This window comes from Hakea prostrata, chromosome 8, assembly GCF_041222555.1.
Source record: "Hakea prostrata isolate BN-2017 chromosome 8, UWA_Hpros_2, whole genome shotgun sequence".
NCBI lineage: Eukaryota > Viridiplantae > Streptophyta > Magnoliopsida > Proteales > Proteaceae > Hakea > Hakea prostrata.
In genome coordinates this window covers 13,000,802-13,021,829 of record NC_142607.1, presented here as the reverse complement: position 1 = coordinate 13,021,829, position 21,028 = coordinate 13,000,802, and the positions used below count along the sequence as shown (strand labels likewise).

The window sequence follows — 21,028 nt, the reverse complement described above, 5'->3', positions numbered from 1 at the left end:
AGTCATTCCATTACAAAATAAAGAAAATATTTTCACAAACCTGTGATATTTTCTAATCCCACTAACCATTTTTGAATTTCACATTATAAAACTAAATTCTAATCCCATTAACCATTTTTGAGTTTACTTTATAAAACTATCAGACAATAAGGAGTTCAATAAATTAGCAACAACAGTGTTTCTCCCCTACCCATTAAAGAAGAACAATGTGCTCCCTTGCCTTCTCACCACACAATAGTGGTAAGGTCCACCTATAAATACTAATAAAATAAATCATAGATGAGACCTCCAGTGAACCCCACCACTATTATGTCTGGGGAAAATGTTAGGGGAGCACATTGTTTTCCGTTGACATGGAGGAGATCCGGACTCATTTCTCCCACTATCACATCATTTTTACCTTTGACATTAACCCCTAAAACCTACAATCCCATCTAAGCAAATATGTGTTTACCTTCCTCTACTGCAAAACTAAACTTCGACATCCACTTTCTTCCTTTTTGCTTCAAAACCCTGCAAGAAGGGCTTAGTGTAAGAAAATACCTAGAGACAATGTAAGTGGTGACAGTGTCTTCACTGTTGGTGGTAATGGAAGCTGAAAGAAATTATTTATCTTAGACATAGTAATCGTTGGGACATTACAAAAACAATGCCTTTTTTTTCCTCCCTCAATACAAATAATAACCACTTTTTCAACTACTTTTGGAGATCCAAAATCAAAAAAAGTGTTAAATTTGTAAACTCAAACTGGTGGTAGACACTTTTGTAAGAGAAATCTTGATAGTGGATAATCTTGTAGTTTTTCCATACTTTTTTCTAATTTAGACCCTGCATGATCCTCTCCTTGGAAGGGAGTGCTCAGTGAGTGATAAGTTGAGTCACATGTAATAACCTTATTCAGGAACTATGATATATCCAACGAATGGTGCCCTTGGAGTGGAATATTAGGTATAGTTGAATCAAGGCTCTGTTTTGTAAATTTATAAAATGTCACCATAAAAGTACGTATTTAAATATGTATTCTACCCTTCCAATATTTGCCACTGGATATGATAGCGATGACGTTGTCCAAATCAAAGTTTAAAGTATCTTTTTTTTGTCCAAATCACCTAACTGATACAATATGCAATACCGATACTTTAAACATTTACGCAAATCTAATAGTATAAAGAATGTAAGGATATATTGATCATAAGAACGATAATGTGTCCTTATTCGATATTTTTGGATACTACAAGGAGGCAAATGCAAGATGTCACTTTATTTGGACTAATAAACTTAGACCAAGGATCAAGGGGTGCAATTGAATTTATTTATTTTTTTATTATATTCAGATGTGCGAGCTCCACTCAAATTTGTGATGGAAAAGCGTAGACTTTTTTTTCGGTAAAAAGACCGTTAGGGTTTGGTAGTTAAAAAGAATAAACAAAGGTCTTCACAAAAAGAATGTGTATTGACTATTTTATTTTATTTTTTCTACTAAGAAAAATAGACTACTAATTTTCACTTCAGATTTAAGTGGCTTTCATACCCAAAAGAAGAAGAAAAAAAAATGATTTTAAGTGACTTGTAATTAAATATAATGAGTTTTTAACCCAAAGTATATTATGGGTTCTAGGGGTTTTCCTGTTCTTTTAAATAAAAATGGAGTTTAAGATGGATGTCAAACACATCAAAAGAATAGAGAATTTTCAGAAGTTGAGAATGAGAATCAATACCCTTTGGTGAAAAGTGTAGTTATAGAGGATGAAGTCAAAGTAGAAGGGGGAACTTAATTCCTTCAACCAAGTGCCTTCAGAGCTAGGCTATTGGCCAATGAAGAGAGAACTTACAATGAACAAAAGAAGATGAAAGATGCAAGATGTTGCAGACAATGGAGAGATAGAAAGAGAGGGATGCTGGGAAGAGGTATTACAATAGGGGAAAAGCTCAAGGCATCTTGTCTCTATGATGAGTTGTTGAAGTTGAGAATCAGAATCGATACCTAAAAAAGCCATAAAGCGAAAACCGCAAATGCTAGCCAAAAGCATATCTCACTTTTGTGAATGATGGCCAATCTTGATAAATGTGGTTTTGGGCCGTAAAGTCTATCCAATTGTCTGATCTCTATGATGTTGCTGGCCTAACATGGGTTCTATCTTTACCTAAGCTCAGTGCTTCAGTTGGTTGTTTTGGATGAGTGAAGGGAATGCTTGGATCACTCCACCTGAGCTCACAGATGAATTGAAAGTTCAAAAATCTATTGACTAGAATGTTGGTTTTGTGTTGAAGGTCCTATTGGCCGTTTGCCAAGAAAGAAGACGAGCGTTGCATGTCTGACACTTCCCTGTGTCTATCACATCTAGTGCCTTGATTTGTTTTCTTTGGCTTTAACCATTCTCAGAATATTTGATTCTATAATCCTCAAAGCAAGAGCTTCCCTGAGTGGACTTTTCAGCCTGTTGGTTCTTTAATCCTGGTTGGTTAGTATAATTATGATTGCAGCTGTTTCTGTTTAAATTCCAGTTATTTTGGAAAACAAGGATGGCACATATAATTATGAAAGTTATTCGTGAAAATAAAGTTACACTATCTCTCATACCACAGTGATAAAATTCTCAAATTATAATTCTAATATCACTAGTTAAAGAGGTGGTTTGGTAGTCAATGAGCATGGGAAGTAGGAGAAGTATGATATAAATAATAAGAATTTACACTTGAAGTTGGAATTGCACCCTAATTGAAGGTAGGGATGTGTAATCTCCAGAAAAAAGATATAACCTACCAACTCCCTGTATCATGCAGTCCATGTTCCCTCACCATAGCATACATATTTGGTTTTCATGATCATCAATTTCATACTTTGGAACCTTGTTGCTCAAGACAACACAAGGAGGCTTCTTAAATCTGGAAATGAATCTTCCACTACGTTACTCCATCTAGAAATTAAGATACTTGTGATGCTCCATTTCCAGTCTTTTAATTCCAAGCACCTATCAACCTCCAAATTAGTTTACCCAATCAGCCTTGATCATCCCTGCCTCCAAAACTAGCACCTACCCTCTCTTCTGAGACCCAATTATTACCTACTTTGTAACCCTCAGCATCAAAATCCAAATATCACGTCTCATTAAGAGCTTCAAACATTTTCACACAACATAGAATAACCTAAAAGTGAATGGTCTATTTTAAGCACTGAAAGTGGAAGCTGCTCTTTGAACATGGCTATTAAAATGAAATATGAAAAATTTTATGTTAGTGGTAGCGAGATCTGATATGGCTATTAAAATGACAAGGAAAGATAGAGTAATCTTAAGAGATTGGAGGAAACCAAGAAACAAGTAAGCAAGTTTGGATGACAAAAATCAGAAGGGAGGCATAAAGATAGAAAACCTAATAATTGAATTGTGATAACTGTGGGTAGAGTGTCGGTTATGATTAAGGTTGAAGGTTGAAGGTTGAAGTCTGAAGGTGGGGCATGGGTTTTTTTTCCAAAGTAAAGGTTTTGGGTTGTTTATTATAAAGCCATGGTGAGAATTTTTGGTAAGGTGAAGGAAGATAATGGGTGATGGAATTCTCACTAAACTTAAAGGATTGGGAAAGATTATGTTTAAGGAAATCTGAAAATTTTCTAACTATTTTACTTTTTCAAGTCTCATCACAAAATCTGAAAAATCTCTAAACTTTTTAACAATTTCCTCAGTGTAGTGGTGAAATAACGGCAATAAAACAAAAAAGCGTTAGCTGAAAAAGTTAGTAAATTAAGAAGACCTTTAAAAAATTGTAAAATTCAAATGTCATTAAACCGTTTAAATATGTGAAAATGCTACTTTCTGGATTTGCCCAATCATCTCCAGAACCCTCTCTTGAAAAACAAGAAAAATCTAAAATCAAGAATATTATTTGTCACTCATCTATTTTAACATCTTCATTTTAACTATATTAGCAGTCCAACACTTTGAACCCTGCACACATCATAGCTAGAACTATGATAGTCCAATAGAATATTTTTTGAGCTTTATATGCCAACCAAACACGATCCCGAAGGCATGCACATCTCCACTTCATCCTTACTATTTTAATTCTTTAAAAAATGTTATCATTTATATTATCTTTTTAATTATGATTGACCCAAGATACCTCAAAAATAAGATTTATAAAATTATAATTCTTATGTGACAAGTGGAAGTGGTGGCTTAGTAATCAATTAGCTTGAGAAGTAGGAGAGGTACAATATAAATGATAAAACTTTATGGGTGAAATTGTTTTCCCAGACAAAAGATATAACCTACCGATCAGCTTGTATCATTCATGGTTCATGTTCTAAGTCCCATAACACACATATTTGATTTTGTATTCATCAATTCCATACCTTCGACCTTTGTTTCCCAAAACAAGACAAGAGGTTTATAAAATCTGGGAGTGAATCTTCCAACAACATTATTCCCTTTGACACAAGAAACGTATTTCTAATTCTCCAGTTCTAGTCTTTAACATACTTTCTATCATTCGAGCACTCACAAACCTTGAAACCAATACCATTTGAACTAAACACTTTCCCAACTCAAACCTTCATCAGTTTTGCCTTCTAAACTGATATCTATCATCGCTTCTGAGACTCAGTTATTACCAACTTTATAACCCACACATCACCTCCCAGTAAGAGCTTCATACACTTCTCACAGCATAGAATAATAGAAGAGAACTGCCCAGACACCTTGATTAATAGAACAAAACATCAAAGAATTTTATGTTGATGGTAGTGTATTCAGATCTTTAGATGCGACTATTAAAATGAAGTATATGAAGAATAGAGCAATTTTGAGAGATTAGAGGAAACCAACAAATAGTTTCATAAAGAACAATTATCAAGGAGAATCTTACACACGTTAGGAACTGGAGGAGAGTATTCAATAAACAAAGTATGCACAATCTGGGATTTTGTCTTTTGTCCTTCTCATGTGCATATAAATTGACCTAGATTAGGGTCCGATAAACCTCAATTCAATCGAATTTCTCTGAACTTCCTAACCGTTTACCTTCCGGATTTCAATAAATCAACATGTTCCAAATCTGATGACTGAAAAATATATCTTCCAAATCTGCCAATTAGAATTTACGAGGATGTCATTGACAGTTGTGGCCTCATATAAAGTGTTTAATCTAGACTTTCCATATAAGATGTTAAGCATTCAATCTGGGAGTTTGGCTTTTGTCTGGCTTTTGTCCTTGTTGGGTGTTGGCGGAAGATCTAGACTAATTATCAAATTGTATGCTATCTCGTTGTCATAAAATCATTTTATTCTTTTTTTATTAGAACTAAATAAAAAATAGATCAAATAAGTGAGGATTTCCTCCAAAATTATCCGGAAATTGAATTGTGTAAGTTTTTTGAATGTTTATTTCAGCTTTGTAAATTTTTATTCAATTATTGCGGAGTTAAGATCTCATTACAGCTTTAAAAACAAGCTCAGATTCTGAGTAGAAATGTCGAAATCTGGTTTACCAAGCATTGATTCTGATCACCTGAAAACGAAAATGAATGGTTTTTAAGTTTATTTTATTTTATCTGATTAGATTTGATTTGTTTCTTAGAGAGATCTCAGATAAAAGGTAGGTCTGAGGTACTTCTTGATTTTATTTTTTTTCTTCTGCTATCCGGTGTTTAACGTTTGATGCTGGGTTGATTTTTTTTGGATAACCATGTTGGGTGGATTTTGGGTTTATTTTGAGAAGGAAAAGGCTTCCAAGAAAAATGCTCATTCTCATGGTTTTATGGATCCAAGGATGGAAGTTTCTGAACTTCGATCAAACTAGCTATTGATACTCAATTTTTGAAAGCTTGTTGGAGTCTCACTAGCATCTTAAACTGGAAACCTAATTCATCTTTGAGCAGCTCAATGACATTAAGATTGTCACCTTCTACCATAATGTCCATGAGTTTCATCTCCTTGGCACAAAGGAGAGCTTCCGTTTGAGGCTGATTGATGACCGCAACATTTTGCAAAACAAAAGAGCATTCGACCGTTGTGATCTCTAGCAACATCTCCAATTTTTTCTGCTAGATTCAAATCGCAGAGACAAAACCCATCTACATTAATTTTAATCTTTTAACTAGCAAGGCTTAATCTAATGAAAGGGTTAAGGATTGTAAAATTGTCAACCGTAGTAGGATTAGAATAAGACAGGTGTTCATCATCTAACAGTCAACTTGAAGAAACATGAGGGTGTCAGGACTGGAGGCGATAAAAATCCGAATGGAAGTGAGTTTTCCAGGTTTCTCTTTGCAGTTATTTTCCCTCCCCGGCCAAGGAAAGAAAATGCAATTAGAAAGAATATTAGTAAATATTGTGATAATGACTAGAGATGCCAGGGTTTTGAAGGCTTCCACAGGTTTTATGTCCATGGGGTTTCCACTGAAATTTTAGTAGGGCCTATTTGGTTACATGAATCTAAGATTTAAAATCTTTGGATTCACAAATAGGAGATTTATACCCGTTTGGTTGTTTGAATAGCTGGATTCATGAAAGTTAGGAATTCACCTTTTTACACTAAAAACGTGAATTTGTAGATTTATGGGTAATGTTACAAAATTCGGTCCCTCCTGGTCGATCGAACGAACCTTTAAAAACATGTTCAACCAGTGTAGTCGAGTATCGTCTCCGACGAACAAGTTCGTATCCTGTCACTCAATCTCCAAGTTATTAGAATAACTTAAGGTGCATACCTAATGTCGCTGATCACCGTTCTTTTTTAGTATTCATTGATCATTTATCAAGTGAAGTTCCTGTTTGGGGTTGTATCAGGAAACCTTTCTTTCGTTAGTTGAATTCCACTCGAACAGTATTAATAGAGTTCGAAATGGACTCCTTCCATATCACGTGATTTATATCCTTATCCTCCGAGCTGACCCGGGTTTGACTTGAGTTATGACGGTCTGGTCGGATTATGTGTTCGACCAAATCCCAAGACCGGTTCAACCACAACAATGGGTATAAGATGAAATCCATAAATTTCACCTCTACGATAAAAGTGCTAAACATTTGAACCATGACTCCATAGATGTTTTTTTAACATGAATCTATAAATTTCATTTAAAAAATTTAAGCTAATAAAAAAATTAATTTTATGAACCATTTCTCCATAAATTTGAAAACTCTAGATTTTTTAAATTTCCAGACTCAAGTAACCAAACATGACAATAATATCAAACCTCATTTGTCAAATTGGAATTGTAAAACTCAAATCCAAAAATCAGATCTTGAAAAGAGAAAGTCATCAAGTATATGCTTGGGTACAGTTTTTTCTAAGAACGGCATTTTCTCTTGAAATCTTTTTTAACGTTCAAACGGTGGTCCGAGCATAATTTTAACTATTCAGTAAAACCCGTGTTTAGAACATTTGAGAACTAAGTATGGAACGAATTAGCATTTGAAATGCTTCTTATGACATAAAGTCTCACTAATATGTACGTAAAATAAACTGAAAAACAAAATGCTTTTTGAAGTCTCGTACATCAAGCCATACTTCAATATCAGAAGCACAGAAATTCAGAAATAGTAATGCGAAGTAACTAATGGTGGAGAGGGTTTGAGAATGTTTAATCCATGTAAATTAATCCTATGCTGCAATACCGACACATAAAAAAGTTGAGTTAAGAGAATGGCAGACTACAAGAACTGCCCAATTGACTAGAATGACTCAAGTTGCTACCGAAAAAACAAAAAGACTAGAATTAGTCCAGAGAAAGCACAACCCAGAGAGCCACAGTTTTAGAGTGAACAAAACAGGGGAGGTAAAAAAAGATAGAAAATGATAAACAGTGAGAGAGAGAGAGAGAGAGAGAGAGTTAATAAGCACAAGCAAGACTGCCAGAATGCAGCAGAGAAGGGGGGGAAATTGATCACCCCAAAATTTCAAGACCCAAATGATATCACTCACTAAAAGAAAAAGGAAGAGGACAGATTTTTCTTTATTCTGCTTCATTGGTAGGCTTGCATTCTACCAAACTTACAAAAGCTTCAAGATAAGTTGTCTGGAATAAAAAGCAGAATAACCATACAGATTTTCCTGATGATAGAGATGTCTATCTTCAACACATTCTCTATGAAGATCTAAACTCCACATGCTATCAAAGAATTGTTTCCGCCTGTCATGGAAAGAGCAACGTTGTCTTTAAGACAACTAGTCACACATTTTACTATAGTGCAATGAGATACATTTTCCCTTTCCTCTTTTTTTTGAGTACAAGTGGTGACCACCTGATTCCTATCATGTTCCCAAATAGGGGCTAAGGATTTCCAGATTTCATTTCACCTCAGTCACATATAACCAATGGGGCCTACGAATCTATATGACGATTCTGCACCAGGGCATAAATTCTCTAGCTAGAAGACTAACCAAGTCCCCAAAAAACTTCTAGCTGGGTGAACCTACATTTTTTTAACCCCTCTTATTAGCTAGGGGTGTTGTAGGGAGGGAATTGCGTGCTTGCCCAAACTATACTATACATATATCTACTGATTAAATAACAAATGGTACTATGAGGAGCTTCCAGATACCAAAGTACAACCCTAAAATTTGGGTGTGTTAACTCACTTCTTTTGTACAAGAAATTTATAATCAAAGCAGATGAAACCAGTAACTCTTGGAAACCAACTCGGTTCCCCATCCCTACCAAGTAAGATATCTCCGAGAAAAGAACAAAGGTGGGTATTAATTTCAGATAATGAAGACTAGCTCATGTTGGATGGATCAATGATATGCCCCTCAAAAGAAGAAGAAAAAACCAAAGTTGCTCAGGAGTATGATTAGTCTAATTACTGCACTTCATGCTGTCCCTCAAGTCTCTTATCCTGCTTATTTTGCACAGCATTCAGTTTTCTTTCTAACTGCAAAATACACGCATTCACAATTTTAGATCAACCAAAATCTCTCATGAAGCTTAGTTTGCCTGCCTAAAATAAGAATACTCTTCCAGACATGACAGAAACATCCAAGGATAAAATGATGCGTTATAACAATGTTTCAGTGTTACAAAATGCTTTGCAACACTAATGGTAAGTAGCAGAGTGAATAAAGTGGGAACTGGCATCTCTCTGAAGCATGTCATGTTCTCAGTTCTCTAAGAATCTGGGGTTTCAGGGATTTAGCCAAAATTGACTTAAGGGACATAAGTAGTTTTATTTCCAACTCCTTTTATGAAGCAATACACAGTATTTTACTGATTCCCATAGGTAAAGCACAAAGCAAGGATTATGTACTCAGGTATGACAATCAGCTTTCCACATTGAAGCGACACACACAGCCACCAAATGAAAGAAAAGATTATCAATAAGCATCATTTCCTTAGAAGCAAACCTGAGCATTTTCCACATTCAGTCTCTGCAACTCTTCAACTAGAATTTCATTTCTGACATTGAAGATTCATATCAGTATCAATAACCCTAACAATCCTACGCAATATGAAAATTAAAAAGAAAAAGAAGCTCACTTTCATACCTTTGCTGCAAACGAGTCACTTCAGCTTGCAGTTCCTTTTCCCTATCAGAAGCTGGAAGTATCTGCACTAACAGTATCATTAATAATAATGAGAATCAGAAATCTACAACAAAATTAGACCAAACCACAAATCACTAGTTCAAATTCACCATCAGTCCTCCAAATAGCTCAAATCTCTTATCCACAATCATTCCTTACTCGTATCTCTCCTAGCTCTTGCCACACATCCTCATCGGCATCCTCATCTCTACTACCCTCATTGTCTATAAGGCTCCTCTTGGCTGCACTACATTCCATCCCATACGTCATAGCTATAGTCTGATTATTTGTCCTGTAGAATTTCCCTTTCAGCTTAATAGGCATATGTTCGTCACATAACACCCACAAAGCACCTCTCCACTTAATCAATTTTATATATCACTCAAATTGTGATGTGAACCAGGATCTAGGGTTTGGTTGATTGGAATAATGCCCTAGATCTATGATGATTCCAGGATCCTCTTCCCTTCAAATCAGCAGTTTTCTAGGGCTGGAATACCCTTGGTAGAGGGTTTTATGACAAATTCTAGTGATGCAAGAGTTACGCTAGGGTTAGGGTGGGTTGGGCCAGGCTTAGGGATCTAAGGTTTTATGTTTTCAATCCTTACACCTTGTTGTAGTTGTAATTTCAGAAAAGTAATTTTGAGTTAAGATTTGAGACTTCGAAGAAATCTAGGGTTAGGATTTTCTACTATGAAACTAAGTTGCAGAATAGAGTTTTAGATGGGGAAAGGGGGTGGAAGTTGGGATTGGAGGTAGAGGACTATAGTTAGGGTTCAATTCTTAAAAGGGAAGGTTTTAGGTCAAGGGGGTGGGGTCCTATCAGTCTTCGAACGCCTGCTGCAAACCTGGAATTTTAAGTTTCTGCAATTCCAGATGTGCCACAAGCTGGAAAAGAAGAAATGAAGAAGAAAAGTGGGGTGGGAATTGAAGTCTACGACTAGGGAGAGGGGGTTAGGTATTAGAGATGGGGGAAGGATCCTAAGGCTGCCGCAGGCGTTAGGAGGGGCTCGGGGTTGACCAACAACGATGGAGGGGGAGGGGCTGGAATTCCACAAACTAGGGTTAGAGGGGGGGCCGGGCCGGGGGTGACACTTGCAGATGGGAAAAGAAAAGGGAATGTGGTTGGGATGGGGGAAGGGGCTGGTACTCACTTGGAATTGAGATAGGTTGCTGAACTTAAAATAAGATTGCTGGAATTTGAAAGTTTCTGCAGAAAACTCTCATTCAATGGTTGCTGTGAGTCCCCTCCATTGGAGGTTGAGTCCTACTATGGTAAGTATTTGTTAAGGGTCAAGTAGGATCCCTATTAGTTATGTGATCCTCATTTAAGTCTATTTGGGTTTTGGAGGCTCTAGATAGCCTAATTGTCTAATGTATGAGTCAGGTTTGATCATTGAATAAAAATTGAATTGAGTTTTGGCTTAGAGAAATTGTGGGAACCCTTGGGTGACCTGCAGCTGGATTGTATGCTCTTGTTTCTTCCTTTCAAGACTTCCATCTTCTTCTCCAAGCATTCGACTACAAATTCCAGCAAGCTTTCTCAAGTATAAGTTAAGAAGCCCCCTAACCCCTTTCCCTGCAGTTTCAACCCAACCCTACCCCTCTCTAACTACCGTCACCGCCCTCTTTTTCTTCCCTGCATCACAGCTCACTTCCCTCCCCTGTCTTACCTTAATCCCCGCCCCTTTAGATCCTAGTTACCCTTCCCCAGCATTGCCCCTAGGCTTAGAGTCCATTTCTATAAGCCATTGCTCAATTCTGGAAAATTTCTGCAACTTATCTTCTCCAATAGAGTTCTGCAGAATTTTTCAAAAAATCCTAGATCAACCTAATTCAGACCTAAATCCCAACCCCAGCCATCCTTCCACCTTAGAACTATCCCAAAACCCTTCAGTTTAGTCATTCCTCTTTGGTAGACTATCCTGGGATAACCCTAAGTCTAGGGAATATATCTAAAAAATACTAACCCTACACCCAGGTTACATCAATATGTAGGAGGCAAGAAATCAGATGAAATTGAGCCATATAAGCCCCGAAACCTAGGCCCAAAACCTTGCTCGAAAAGTACCAAGTTTTGACCAAAACTCAAAAAGTACCAGGTTTCGACCAAAATTTCGGTCAAAACCTAGAAATTTTGGCTTTTGGCCAAGTCGAAACTAGCCACTAAACGGAAACTGCAATATTTGGCTGGATTAAAGGTTAAAGAGATTAATTCTGAAGAAAAACAAAACTGGGAGGGTTGTGAGTAAAGTTACATAAGGTCTCATTTTCCTCGGCTGCAGCACTGTCACTCATCCATCCTCCTCACCATGCAATTCAAGCCACTTACAGTGTACAAAGTTCAAATTCAAGGAGAATTGGGCAGTTTGACTTGCAGGTTCGCATAAAAGAGTAGATCAGTCATAGAATGTCTAAAACAAATTTATCATCTGCAACTTATGGAAATAATATTCTGGAAAGAATAGGTGGCTTGCATAAATATCCAAAATTCACAGGGGTTGCTTGCATAAATGTCCAAAATTCACAGGTGTTTTGCTACATACTGGATACTTCATGGGAGTCAAATAAATTCCCTATGTAATTCCTTTTCGAAGTAAATGGAAGTGGATCTAGAAAATCTGAAGTGGCAAATTGAGGGGGAGGGTGGAACGGTAAGCTTCCTTTGGTGTTGTTAATTCATCATGGTTAAAGAAGATGAACATCATAGTCTCATACTACCGAGCAAATCTGGGAGCCGTTTCTTTCGAGGTTCAAGGCAGGCTTATGTTTCACTTGTACTGCAAGTTCAGACAACCTGAGAAGTAGGTATCTAACCTCTTCTTTGGATCTTCCCCCTCCCAACTGTCTCTTGGGTTTTGATGTATTGTCCTTCTTACATGTTGCCTCTGCCTATATCTAATTTTTGTTGAGTCCTCCTTTTATTTTATTTTTTATTTTCTACTGCCTGTCTTTTTGTGTATATCACGCCATTGATATTTGGTTCACCCTTCTGTCTATTTGCTTATCATCCTTCGTTTGTTTTGCTTTAGTTAATTTGGGATACCTGTGGTAAGGCTACTGGCATTGGGAATGTATTCTGCTCTACATCTTAAATTTAAAATTCCATTCACCAGGGTAAAAAATAGGGTACTACCATATAGCACAGCATAGGCTAGACCAGTTTTTGACTTATTGTGTGAACAAATAGGGAAATAAATTTGCTGGTTTGCCGCTGCAACCTGATCTAGAATCAGTATCATTATTTGTACATCATTACATTATTTAAGACAAGTTTAACAGGCACTACATATGAGATGTCAGTTGTTTTATTAGGTGAATATTTTACACGAGCAACAGATAAAGTAATTGTATACTCAAAAAAGGGAAACAGATTCTGAAACTCAAATCATACAAAAGTGTCAATGGCCATAGTTTGAAATACAAGCCGTTCACCAATCTCCTTAAACAAACAGATTTTTCTGCACAAACTAATGCTTTTCCACAACGAAAAAGAAAGTAGAAGCATTTATATATGGGTTTTTAAGCAAGGTGAGCTGTAAATACCTGTAGGAGGTCAGTATTGCTTGCTTCAGAACACTCTGCTTGATGGCCTATGAAGAGCATGACAAGAAGAAATACACCCCACGATAAGATTAAGATAACCTGCCAATAATTTTAAGGAGACAAAAAACACAATGACAAGAATTACCAGATGACTGCTCCACATATTTAATCAAGCTACTTATTTCTTCCTGTAAACATTAACCAGAAACCATAGTAAACTTCAACAATCAAGTGAATAATTAGAAAGGACAGTTTGTCAATGCACACCATCTGTAGTGTACTATCCTGCAACATATCTTGTAATGGCGCAACTACTGAAGTGTCTAGGACAGGAGTCATGAGACTGCTTGAAACTCCACAAGCTGGGTTAACCAAGCAGTTGGTAGAGGCACTCTGAACATTAATGGAAGCAAAGTAACCATGGTTACAAAGCAATTGTGTATAAGAAAATGAGCTAATTATACTCATCTACTTGCACTTGAGGTAAAAAATATACATGCTAATATATCATGATGATGAAACTGCTATATCTCCAAGGAGAAGATCAAATACAACACAAACATGTGAGTAATTGAATCAATGAAACAGACCAAATCGAAAGGATGCAAATCAAAGTAATACCCAGGGCTTCAAAATGTAGTCCAGGCAAGGTAGGTCATCCTACATAGTACATAGTTACATACAATGTGCAACAAAGAGCAGCAAACCAGGACACAGGAGAAGCAAGCTTAACAATAAAGTTTTATTTTACTCTTTAACTTTTTTCTGAATAAAAAGCTATGAGTCTGTTTCATTCCAGGGAAAAAGAAGTTGAAAGCACCAAAGTATTCCCTGAACAGATTTCCTTTGATATTTCAAATCAAAGAAGTGTTTACAGATCCCAGAATCTCAAAATAACTATTTCTAGCAAAAACAAAGAAGAATAAGCACATATGCCATTACCAGACATTCATATTTCTCGGCATTCTTTGTAACCAAGATATATAATCTCATTCATTACGTGGGAAAACCAAGAAGAAGAAAAAAAACCAAAAGAGGTGAAAATTTAAACAAAAAATGGAGAGGGGGTTTTAAACAGAGAAGGTACCACCTATACCTTTCTTCACAATTGAAACAAACACAAATCTTTTAAGGGTAAAGCGTCAAAAATCTAGCCAGCAGTTGAATATAAATTGAACAGATAATACATATAATAAGTTTGTTAAATGGCATCTGATATATCAGATAGTAGCACAATCAATTATAGTAGAGACTTAGGCTCTTCTTGGTATCAATTCTCATTCTCTATTATGCCTATTTAAAAGAAATAAGTACAATAATTCATTATTGGTGAAGAATGAAAAATGGTTTGGTGAATTTTGTGAAAAATAAATTATGGAATAAAAAATAAGTTTGGTATGTCAAAATAAAAAATTGTTAGAAAATAATAATGAGCAAGTGAAAAAAGAGAAAAGAGAAAAAAAATTATGGGTTTTTATAAAAGAATGTGTATTGACTATTTTACCCTCATCTTAACTATAAAATTTTAAGTATACCTTTGCATAAATGAAGAGAATGAAATTCTCACCATAATTCATAATAGACAAAAAGTCCATTATGGATTTTGGAGGCTTTTTCTTTTCTTTTAAATAAAAACAAAACTGATAATAGATGCCAAACAATTTAAAATAATAAAAACTTCTCATAATTGATAATAATAATTGATACCAAAAAGGGCCTTAGGCACCCTTTGGTACAGTTTAAATTTATGATTATTTGACCTATAAACATAAATAGTTGTATTTGGTATGATTCATGCCCCCTGTTTCTCATTAAAATAAATCATAAATACATAAATAGATCAACAGCTGTTTATGATTTATCACCATAAACTGTTAATTTTTGTTTATGTGGATACCATAATGAATATGTGCAGAATTACTGCTTAAGTAGGGGTAAAATGGTAAAACTACCAAAAATTAGAACAAGCCCTTGTTTTTCTCTCTCTCCAACTTCCACATTAATCCCATCTCCACTTTAACAATCTTTTAGGGGTACCAAACTTGCCCAAACCAATAAAAGCAAGTTAAAACCAAATCTAAAGCCGATATATATTTACAAGGCAAAACAAAACTGATGATACATGATATATTATCACCCAATTGTACCAAAATTATTTGTTGTTGTATAATATATTATGTCTAGTAGTAACCAAATGAAAACTGTTTTCTGCTTATAACCTATTACCATAATTGATTATTCATAAATAGATAAGAATCATTAATATAAATTATGCCAAAAGAGCCTTAGCAATGGACTATGTTGGTACTATTAGGTACAATGTTATAACAAGGTTTAAGATTCATGATTTTAAGTACAGCAAGCACTATAATCATGCCCACCGGAAAGACAAATACAAAGATTAGGAAAAGAATCTATATCATTTTTAACAATATTTTGTAAGGGAACACGACCATGTGTGCCATGGGGGTACAGTTGATCATGTGCATTTTTCGCTTTAACCCGTTACTTATACACCAAACCACTATCATAGGCGTGTAAGATCCCTTTTAATTCAGTTTTTTTGGGAACTTCCTTTAACTAGAAATAGTATTTTACTTAAATATATGCTGCATGAGGAGTTATTTTCTGCACACAACTCTCCCCATTATCTCCTCCTCCTCCGCCTCCTCCTCCGCCTCCTCCTCCTCTTCTTCTTCTGTTTTCTGCAGATTATCTGGTTTGCTTTTAGTCACATTTATATAACAGATAATAATAATAATAATAATAATAATAATAATAATAATAATAATAATAATAATAAAAAACAGCATACGGCACTGGCCCAGCACCTATGCCAGCCAAGGCGTCAATGGTGACACCCAGGTGGCCATAGGTGATCGTTGTACCTACATCCTATAAAGTGCGGTTACAAGACATCTACCACTGTGTTATACCCTTCCCTGCTGATGTAGAACACTACCTGGAAAAGAATACACTTTAACAATATTTGTATGGGTTCACGACCATGTGTGCCGTGGGGGTACACTTAATCACGTGCATATTCCACTTTTTACTTGTTGCTTATACACCAAACCACTATCATAGGCATGTTAGATCCCTTTTAGTTCAGTTTTTTCTGGAAACTTCCTCTAACTAGATAGAGTATTTTACTTAAATACATGCTGCATGAGGAGGAGTTATTCTCTCCACAGTCCACACAACTCTCCCCCTCCTCTCTCTCCATTATCTTCTCCTCTCCTCCTCTTCTTCTTCTTCTTCTATTTTCTGCAGGTAATCTGGTTTGCCTTTAGTCACTTATATAACAAAGAATAATAATAATAAGAGCAAATTGCACTGGCACCCCAAAATGGAGGTCTTAAAGCACTAACACCCCCACTTTATGTTTAAAATAGCATAGAGACCCCAAAATTCGATTTTCATTGGATATATTTGTCCAATTTGTCATTAAAAACCTTTCAGACTAGAACAGTCTTATGCTCTTGTTCAGTGTGAGGAAAGTCGTCGATTAGTCATGCTTCATACTCCTATTATGGAGAAATTTGCAATTATATACAGTGTGAGCACCAATCCAATTTTGGGGTTTAGTGCATACCAAGGAAAATTGTTGGAAACGCATGGGAAGCCCTAGCCTGCATTTTGAGGCAAAAACGAGCACAAAGACATGGAAAACAAAAGGCTAATGCTTTGGCCCAGACCTAGTTTCCAGCCACACCCTCTGGCGAGATCCGTTGGTTTTCAGAGGTGGAGTTTGCTACCTACATCCTATAAAGTGCAGTGACAAGACACTACCATCAGACCACTGCTTCCCCTGCTGACCCCTACCAACTCCTACCTAGCTACTTCGGGATCCGGGGAAGGTGATTGGCCGTGAAAACTATGGACTTTCATTTGCTCGAGCCAATTGAGAGGATCTAAAGTTACAATGACTACATCTTCTAGGAAATTCATTATTAAGATTCAGGTTCTCTTATTGATTCTTCATTTGATGGCACCGTGGGCTTGGTCAACCCCTTTCAAATTTTGTCATTTTCTCTAGATTTGTTTTCCCGGATACTTTTATGCTCACCATTACAATTTCTTCCTTTTCAAGTTTCCCCATTGGAATTTCCTTTGTTATAATCTTCCCACTGTGATGCAATACACGTGAGGGGGTGATTGAAGATGTCTACAATTCAAAGCCTTTCGTGTAGCCTTCCTTAGATGAATTTGATCTTTGTTACCTTTGAAAGTTTGTTGTTTCCAACCTTCGGAAGCTTAGCTACTCCTTTGAAAGTTTGTCCGTTAACCTTCTTAGTCTTCCACTTTGGAGATGCTAACATTGCTATAGAGTCTATCTTTTTTTTTAGGTCTTTCATTCTCTATATACCGTGTACATCTTCCCTTGTTAGATCTAGACCTTGCAAAAGACTTACTTGAATTGACTTATGTCTGAGAGTCTATTACCTGTTGGAGATTGTCACTTATCTTCGACAAACTTTCCCCTACCTTTGGAGTTGCCTCCTTAGCAAACTTTCCCCTCTCCCCATCTAACATTGCTACACATCAAAACTTTCACTTTGCCTGTTTTACCCTAGCTAATGTTACCCCAAAAATATATTTTCCCTCGATTTCAGCCAAAAGATCCATTGTTCTTCTCAACATTTGAAGTTCTACTTTTTACTTGTGCTTTCTTCCTTCGAGACATAAAGTTGCGGAAAGATGAGGACAAATCAGGAATGGAAGTGGCCACAAGGGGAACCTATCAGTTTGAAGCAAACGCTTTTGTTCCACAGATACATCAGATCAGTTTTATCAGTTTTTGGTCACAGCTGGACATGTGTGAAATCCATGCCTCCACAATCTGAGATCCTGGATTCTATTAGGAGTCTAATTCAAGAGTTTGTATAGGAATTAAATCCGAGTTCTGCATATCACTGCAGAACTTCTATTCCTCCAAGTCCCAAATCCAACAAGCAACCACATCTTCAGCCAATGAAACCCAACAAATGATACCCTTTCCCTTGGATTATCAATGAAAACCACTCCAACACAAAATCCCTCAGCAAATCAACAAAACCCAAGCCCATTCCCCTTGATTCTCAATGACAATCACCCCAACCCAAATCCCTCTAACACCCCCCCCCCGAAAAAAAAAGGAAGAAAAAAAAGCCCAAAAGGGAAAAATAAAAGTCTCCTAGTAACCCACCCCCTTAGATTTCCATGGGAAACACCCACCATAAAACTGTCCCAATGTTGACATCAATCAAAACCTTTTCTAGGGTTCAGCCAGCAAACCAACCCCCCCCCCCCCAAAAAAAAAAAAAAAAAGAACAAAAAAAACGTAAAGGACTAGAGAACCACAAGAAGAAAAAACAAAAAAACCTGGATAAGGCACCCATCAGGAGACATAATCCCATTGAGACTGCAGTCCAACTCCACTCCTTGGTAGGAATTCTCCACTTTTTCTGCAGGAGTTGCAGTCTCGCAGATATGGTATCCCTTCCCTCAATTTCCCTTTCTATCTCCATTTTCTTTATCTTTTTACCCCCTCATTTTCCCAACTTACCCCTCCCTATCCGCTTTATCCTGAATCCATGATTAATTATTTTTTATTTAGTTCCAAGTTTTACCCCTCTTCTTCTTTTCTCTTTAGTTTGCCATATTATAAATTGCAAATTTTCCATTGTTACCAAAAACAATACATCATGAAGGTTGATTGACACAAATCATTCCTTTTGATTAGCAATGGATTCCATAAATTGCAAAGAGAACCATTTTTTAAGTTAAAAGAAAGATTTCCTAGAGCTTGCCAAAAGTAATAACACATTATATGATAAGGTGTCAAGCAATGATACAATTGTCAAAAGATGGATCAAATGTGGAAAAAAAGGTAGATGGAGAAAGCAACAATCAAACTGAAGAACATGGTCCAATTGAAGTTGCAATTGAAGAATTGATCAACAGTGCAAATTCAGCTGTGAAACTAAATGATCAGAGTCCAATCGAAGGGATGTCATTTGCTAACAGCCATTAGAAGATGGCGATGGTTAATCACGAGATGTGTTGGATTATCACCCAAGGTGGAGCAAGGATTTAAAATGGGTTTTTTTTTTTTTTGGGGGGGGGGTGCATTTATTGATATTTCACACAAAACAAAATGGCTTTTCTACCCATTGTCTTTACCATTAAGAATTTTCTCCAATCAGGAGGTCAAGTACATATTTCACACATGGAAAAAAGACCATACTCCATAGGGGAAATTTCAAAAAAAATTGGGGGCCAAGTGTTGATATTTCATACATGGAAAGAGAGCCAGAGGGGAAATTTCAAAAAATTGGGAAGGGGAAATGGAAATTTCAAAAAAGCAGGGGGGAGCTCTGCCCCTGATTATCACTACGTTAAAGTCGATATTTATGGGTAATAAATGTGCTAATTTTTCTCAACACTGGAGGCTATGCAGATACGCTACCTTGGACCAACCCAAATCCAGTAGGGCATCTGGACAAACCAAATCAAATTTGAGGTTTACGAATTTATGTTATCTAGGGAATAATGTCTTTACCATATTTTATTCTATTTACTTTAGAAGTTGTAGGATACTTTGTTTCCTAGCATTCTTAGTTTCCATATTTGAAAAAGTCTTCTAGTCAAGAGAGCATCTTTATTTTAGGAGTTCATTTATCTTCATATATGTTATAATTCCCCATCATTGGATAGATTGACAACACGATTTGAATTAATTGTGCTTAAAGGCCTGTATGGCTGTGAATGTGTGCACCCTTCACCCCACCTCCCAACCAAAAATGCAATATCGCTCCTCCTGTGCAACTCTGATACCCCTCTCAGATTACCTCCCACTCCTTATGAGTCCACTACCTACAGCCATCAAGAAATAGAATTGACCCGTCCTAGGACAACACATCAAGAAGCTCAATTCCACTATTTCTGAACAACTTGGAGCTAGGCCTTCTCGCACTATTATTAACCAACCATGAATTTTTGCTCCATAAAGAGTCAATCATTACACGGAACTACATAACCATGGACTATAAGTGCATCAAACAATGTTAGCTGATGATAAAAGTAATTCTAGCCCTACAGATAAAGCATTCTCACATTTGATACAGCAGTTTAAGTAATAAACCTTGTGACTGAGATCGGCTAGGGTTACTTTAAAGCGACCCCTACGTTGGATGACTGCTCCTGGTGCATCCTCCACTGCATGCATAAAAGTAGAATTAGGAATATGTTTGTGATGCATTATAATAGATGAACAACCTTGATAAATGAGATATTGAAGGGACCATTTCTGAAAATTACATAAATTTTAACGAACATGATACAACGTACCATATGAGAGATTATCCATATCTCTCTTTTTATGACATAATTGACCACTATAATTCCGCTCAGTTTGAGGTTTCAGGTGCCCAGATTCCCTTGCAAAAATTTTCAGACAGGTTATATGGTATCACCATGCATTAAAAGCTTTTCTTCTAAAGAAACAGAAGTAGACAACTGACCAATATCAACTAACAGAATATCACGAAATGAATCATAAGAAAGCATATATGTTTTTCATGGAGACAAAATGAGATATTGGCTAGACATATTTCAAGTACCATCTTATAATTCTTATTCACTTCAGAATAGAGGCAGAATTCACCCTGGGCAGAAAATTCCTATAAATAGTTAACTACAGCTGCACAGCATCTGAAAGTCGGGGAAACCTGCACTAGGAGGGACTAAAGCTCAATTGATTTCATTATGAGAGGAGAAAGTGCACTTTGCTACTTGTCCCAGTAATTCAAATCCCAACAGGGAAATTTTGCTGCAATGTAATAGCTAAATCACAGCCAAGAAGAAACACTATAGCTTCTATTCTTTCTTAGATAAGATCATAATAATCAAAATAATCAGACCATTAGAAAGAAAGAAAAATATTGAAACTTGTTCATCTTATCTCAGAGGAATAAGTTTA

At 36.4% G+C, this 21,028-nt stretch overlaps 1 protein-coding gene across 7 annotated transcripts in view; it reads right to left on the bottom strand.

The window, feature by feature from the left end:
• Positions 1-7,284: 7,284 nt before the first annotated feature.
• LOC149007018 (uncharacterized) overlaps positions 7,285-21,028 on the bottom strand; it is a 34,053-nt gene continuing 20,309 nt past the window's right edge. For 2 of the 7 annotated variants that reach the window (XM_089164803.1, XM_089164802.1), the window contains exons 16-23: positions 20,398-20,486; positions 20,192-20,265; positions 13,333-13,458; positions 13,211-13,253; positions 13,066-13,112; positions 9,481-9,542; positions 9,340-9,391; positions 7,286-8,870 (exon numbers count right to left, since the gene is read on the bottom strand). In XM_089164803.1, coding sequence (XP_089020929.1) covers positions 8,799-8,870; positions 9,340-9,391; positions 9,481-9,542; positions 13,066-13,112; positions 13,211-13,253; positions 13,333-13,458; positions 20,192-20,265; positions 20,398-20,486 — 565 coding nt within the window. In that variant the 3' untranslated portion in view covers positions 7,286-8,798. Of the gene's footprint in view, positions 8,871-9,339; positions 9,392-9,472; positions 9,548-13,065; positions 13,165-13,210; positions 13,254-13,332; positions 13,459-20,191; positions 20,266-20,397; positions 20,487-21,028 lie in introns of those variants that run through there. The other 5 variants (XM_089164804.1, XR_016174971.1, XM_089164806.1 and 2 more) reach the window with 5 other exon arrangements.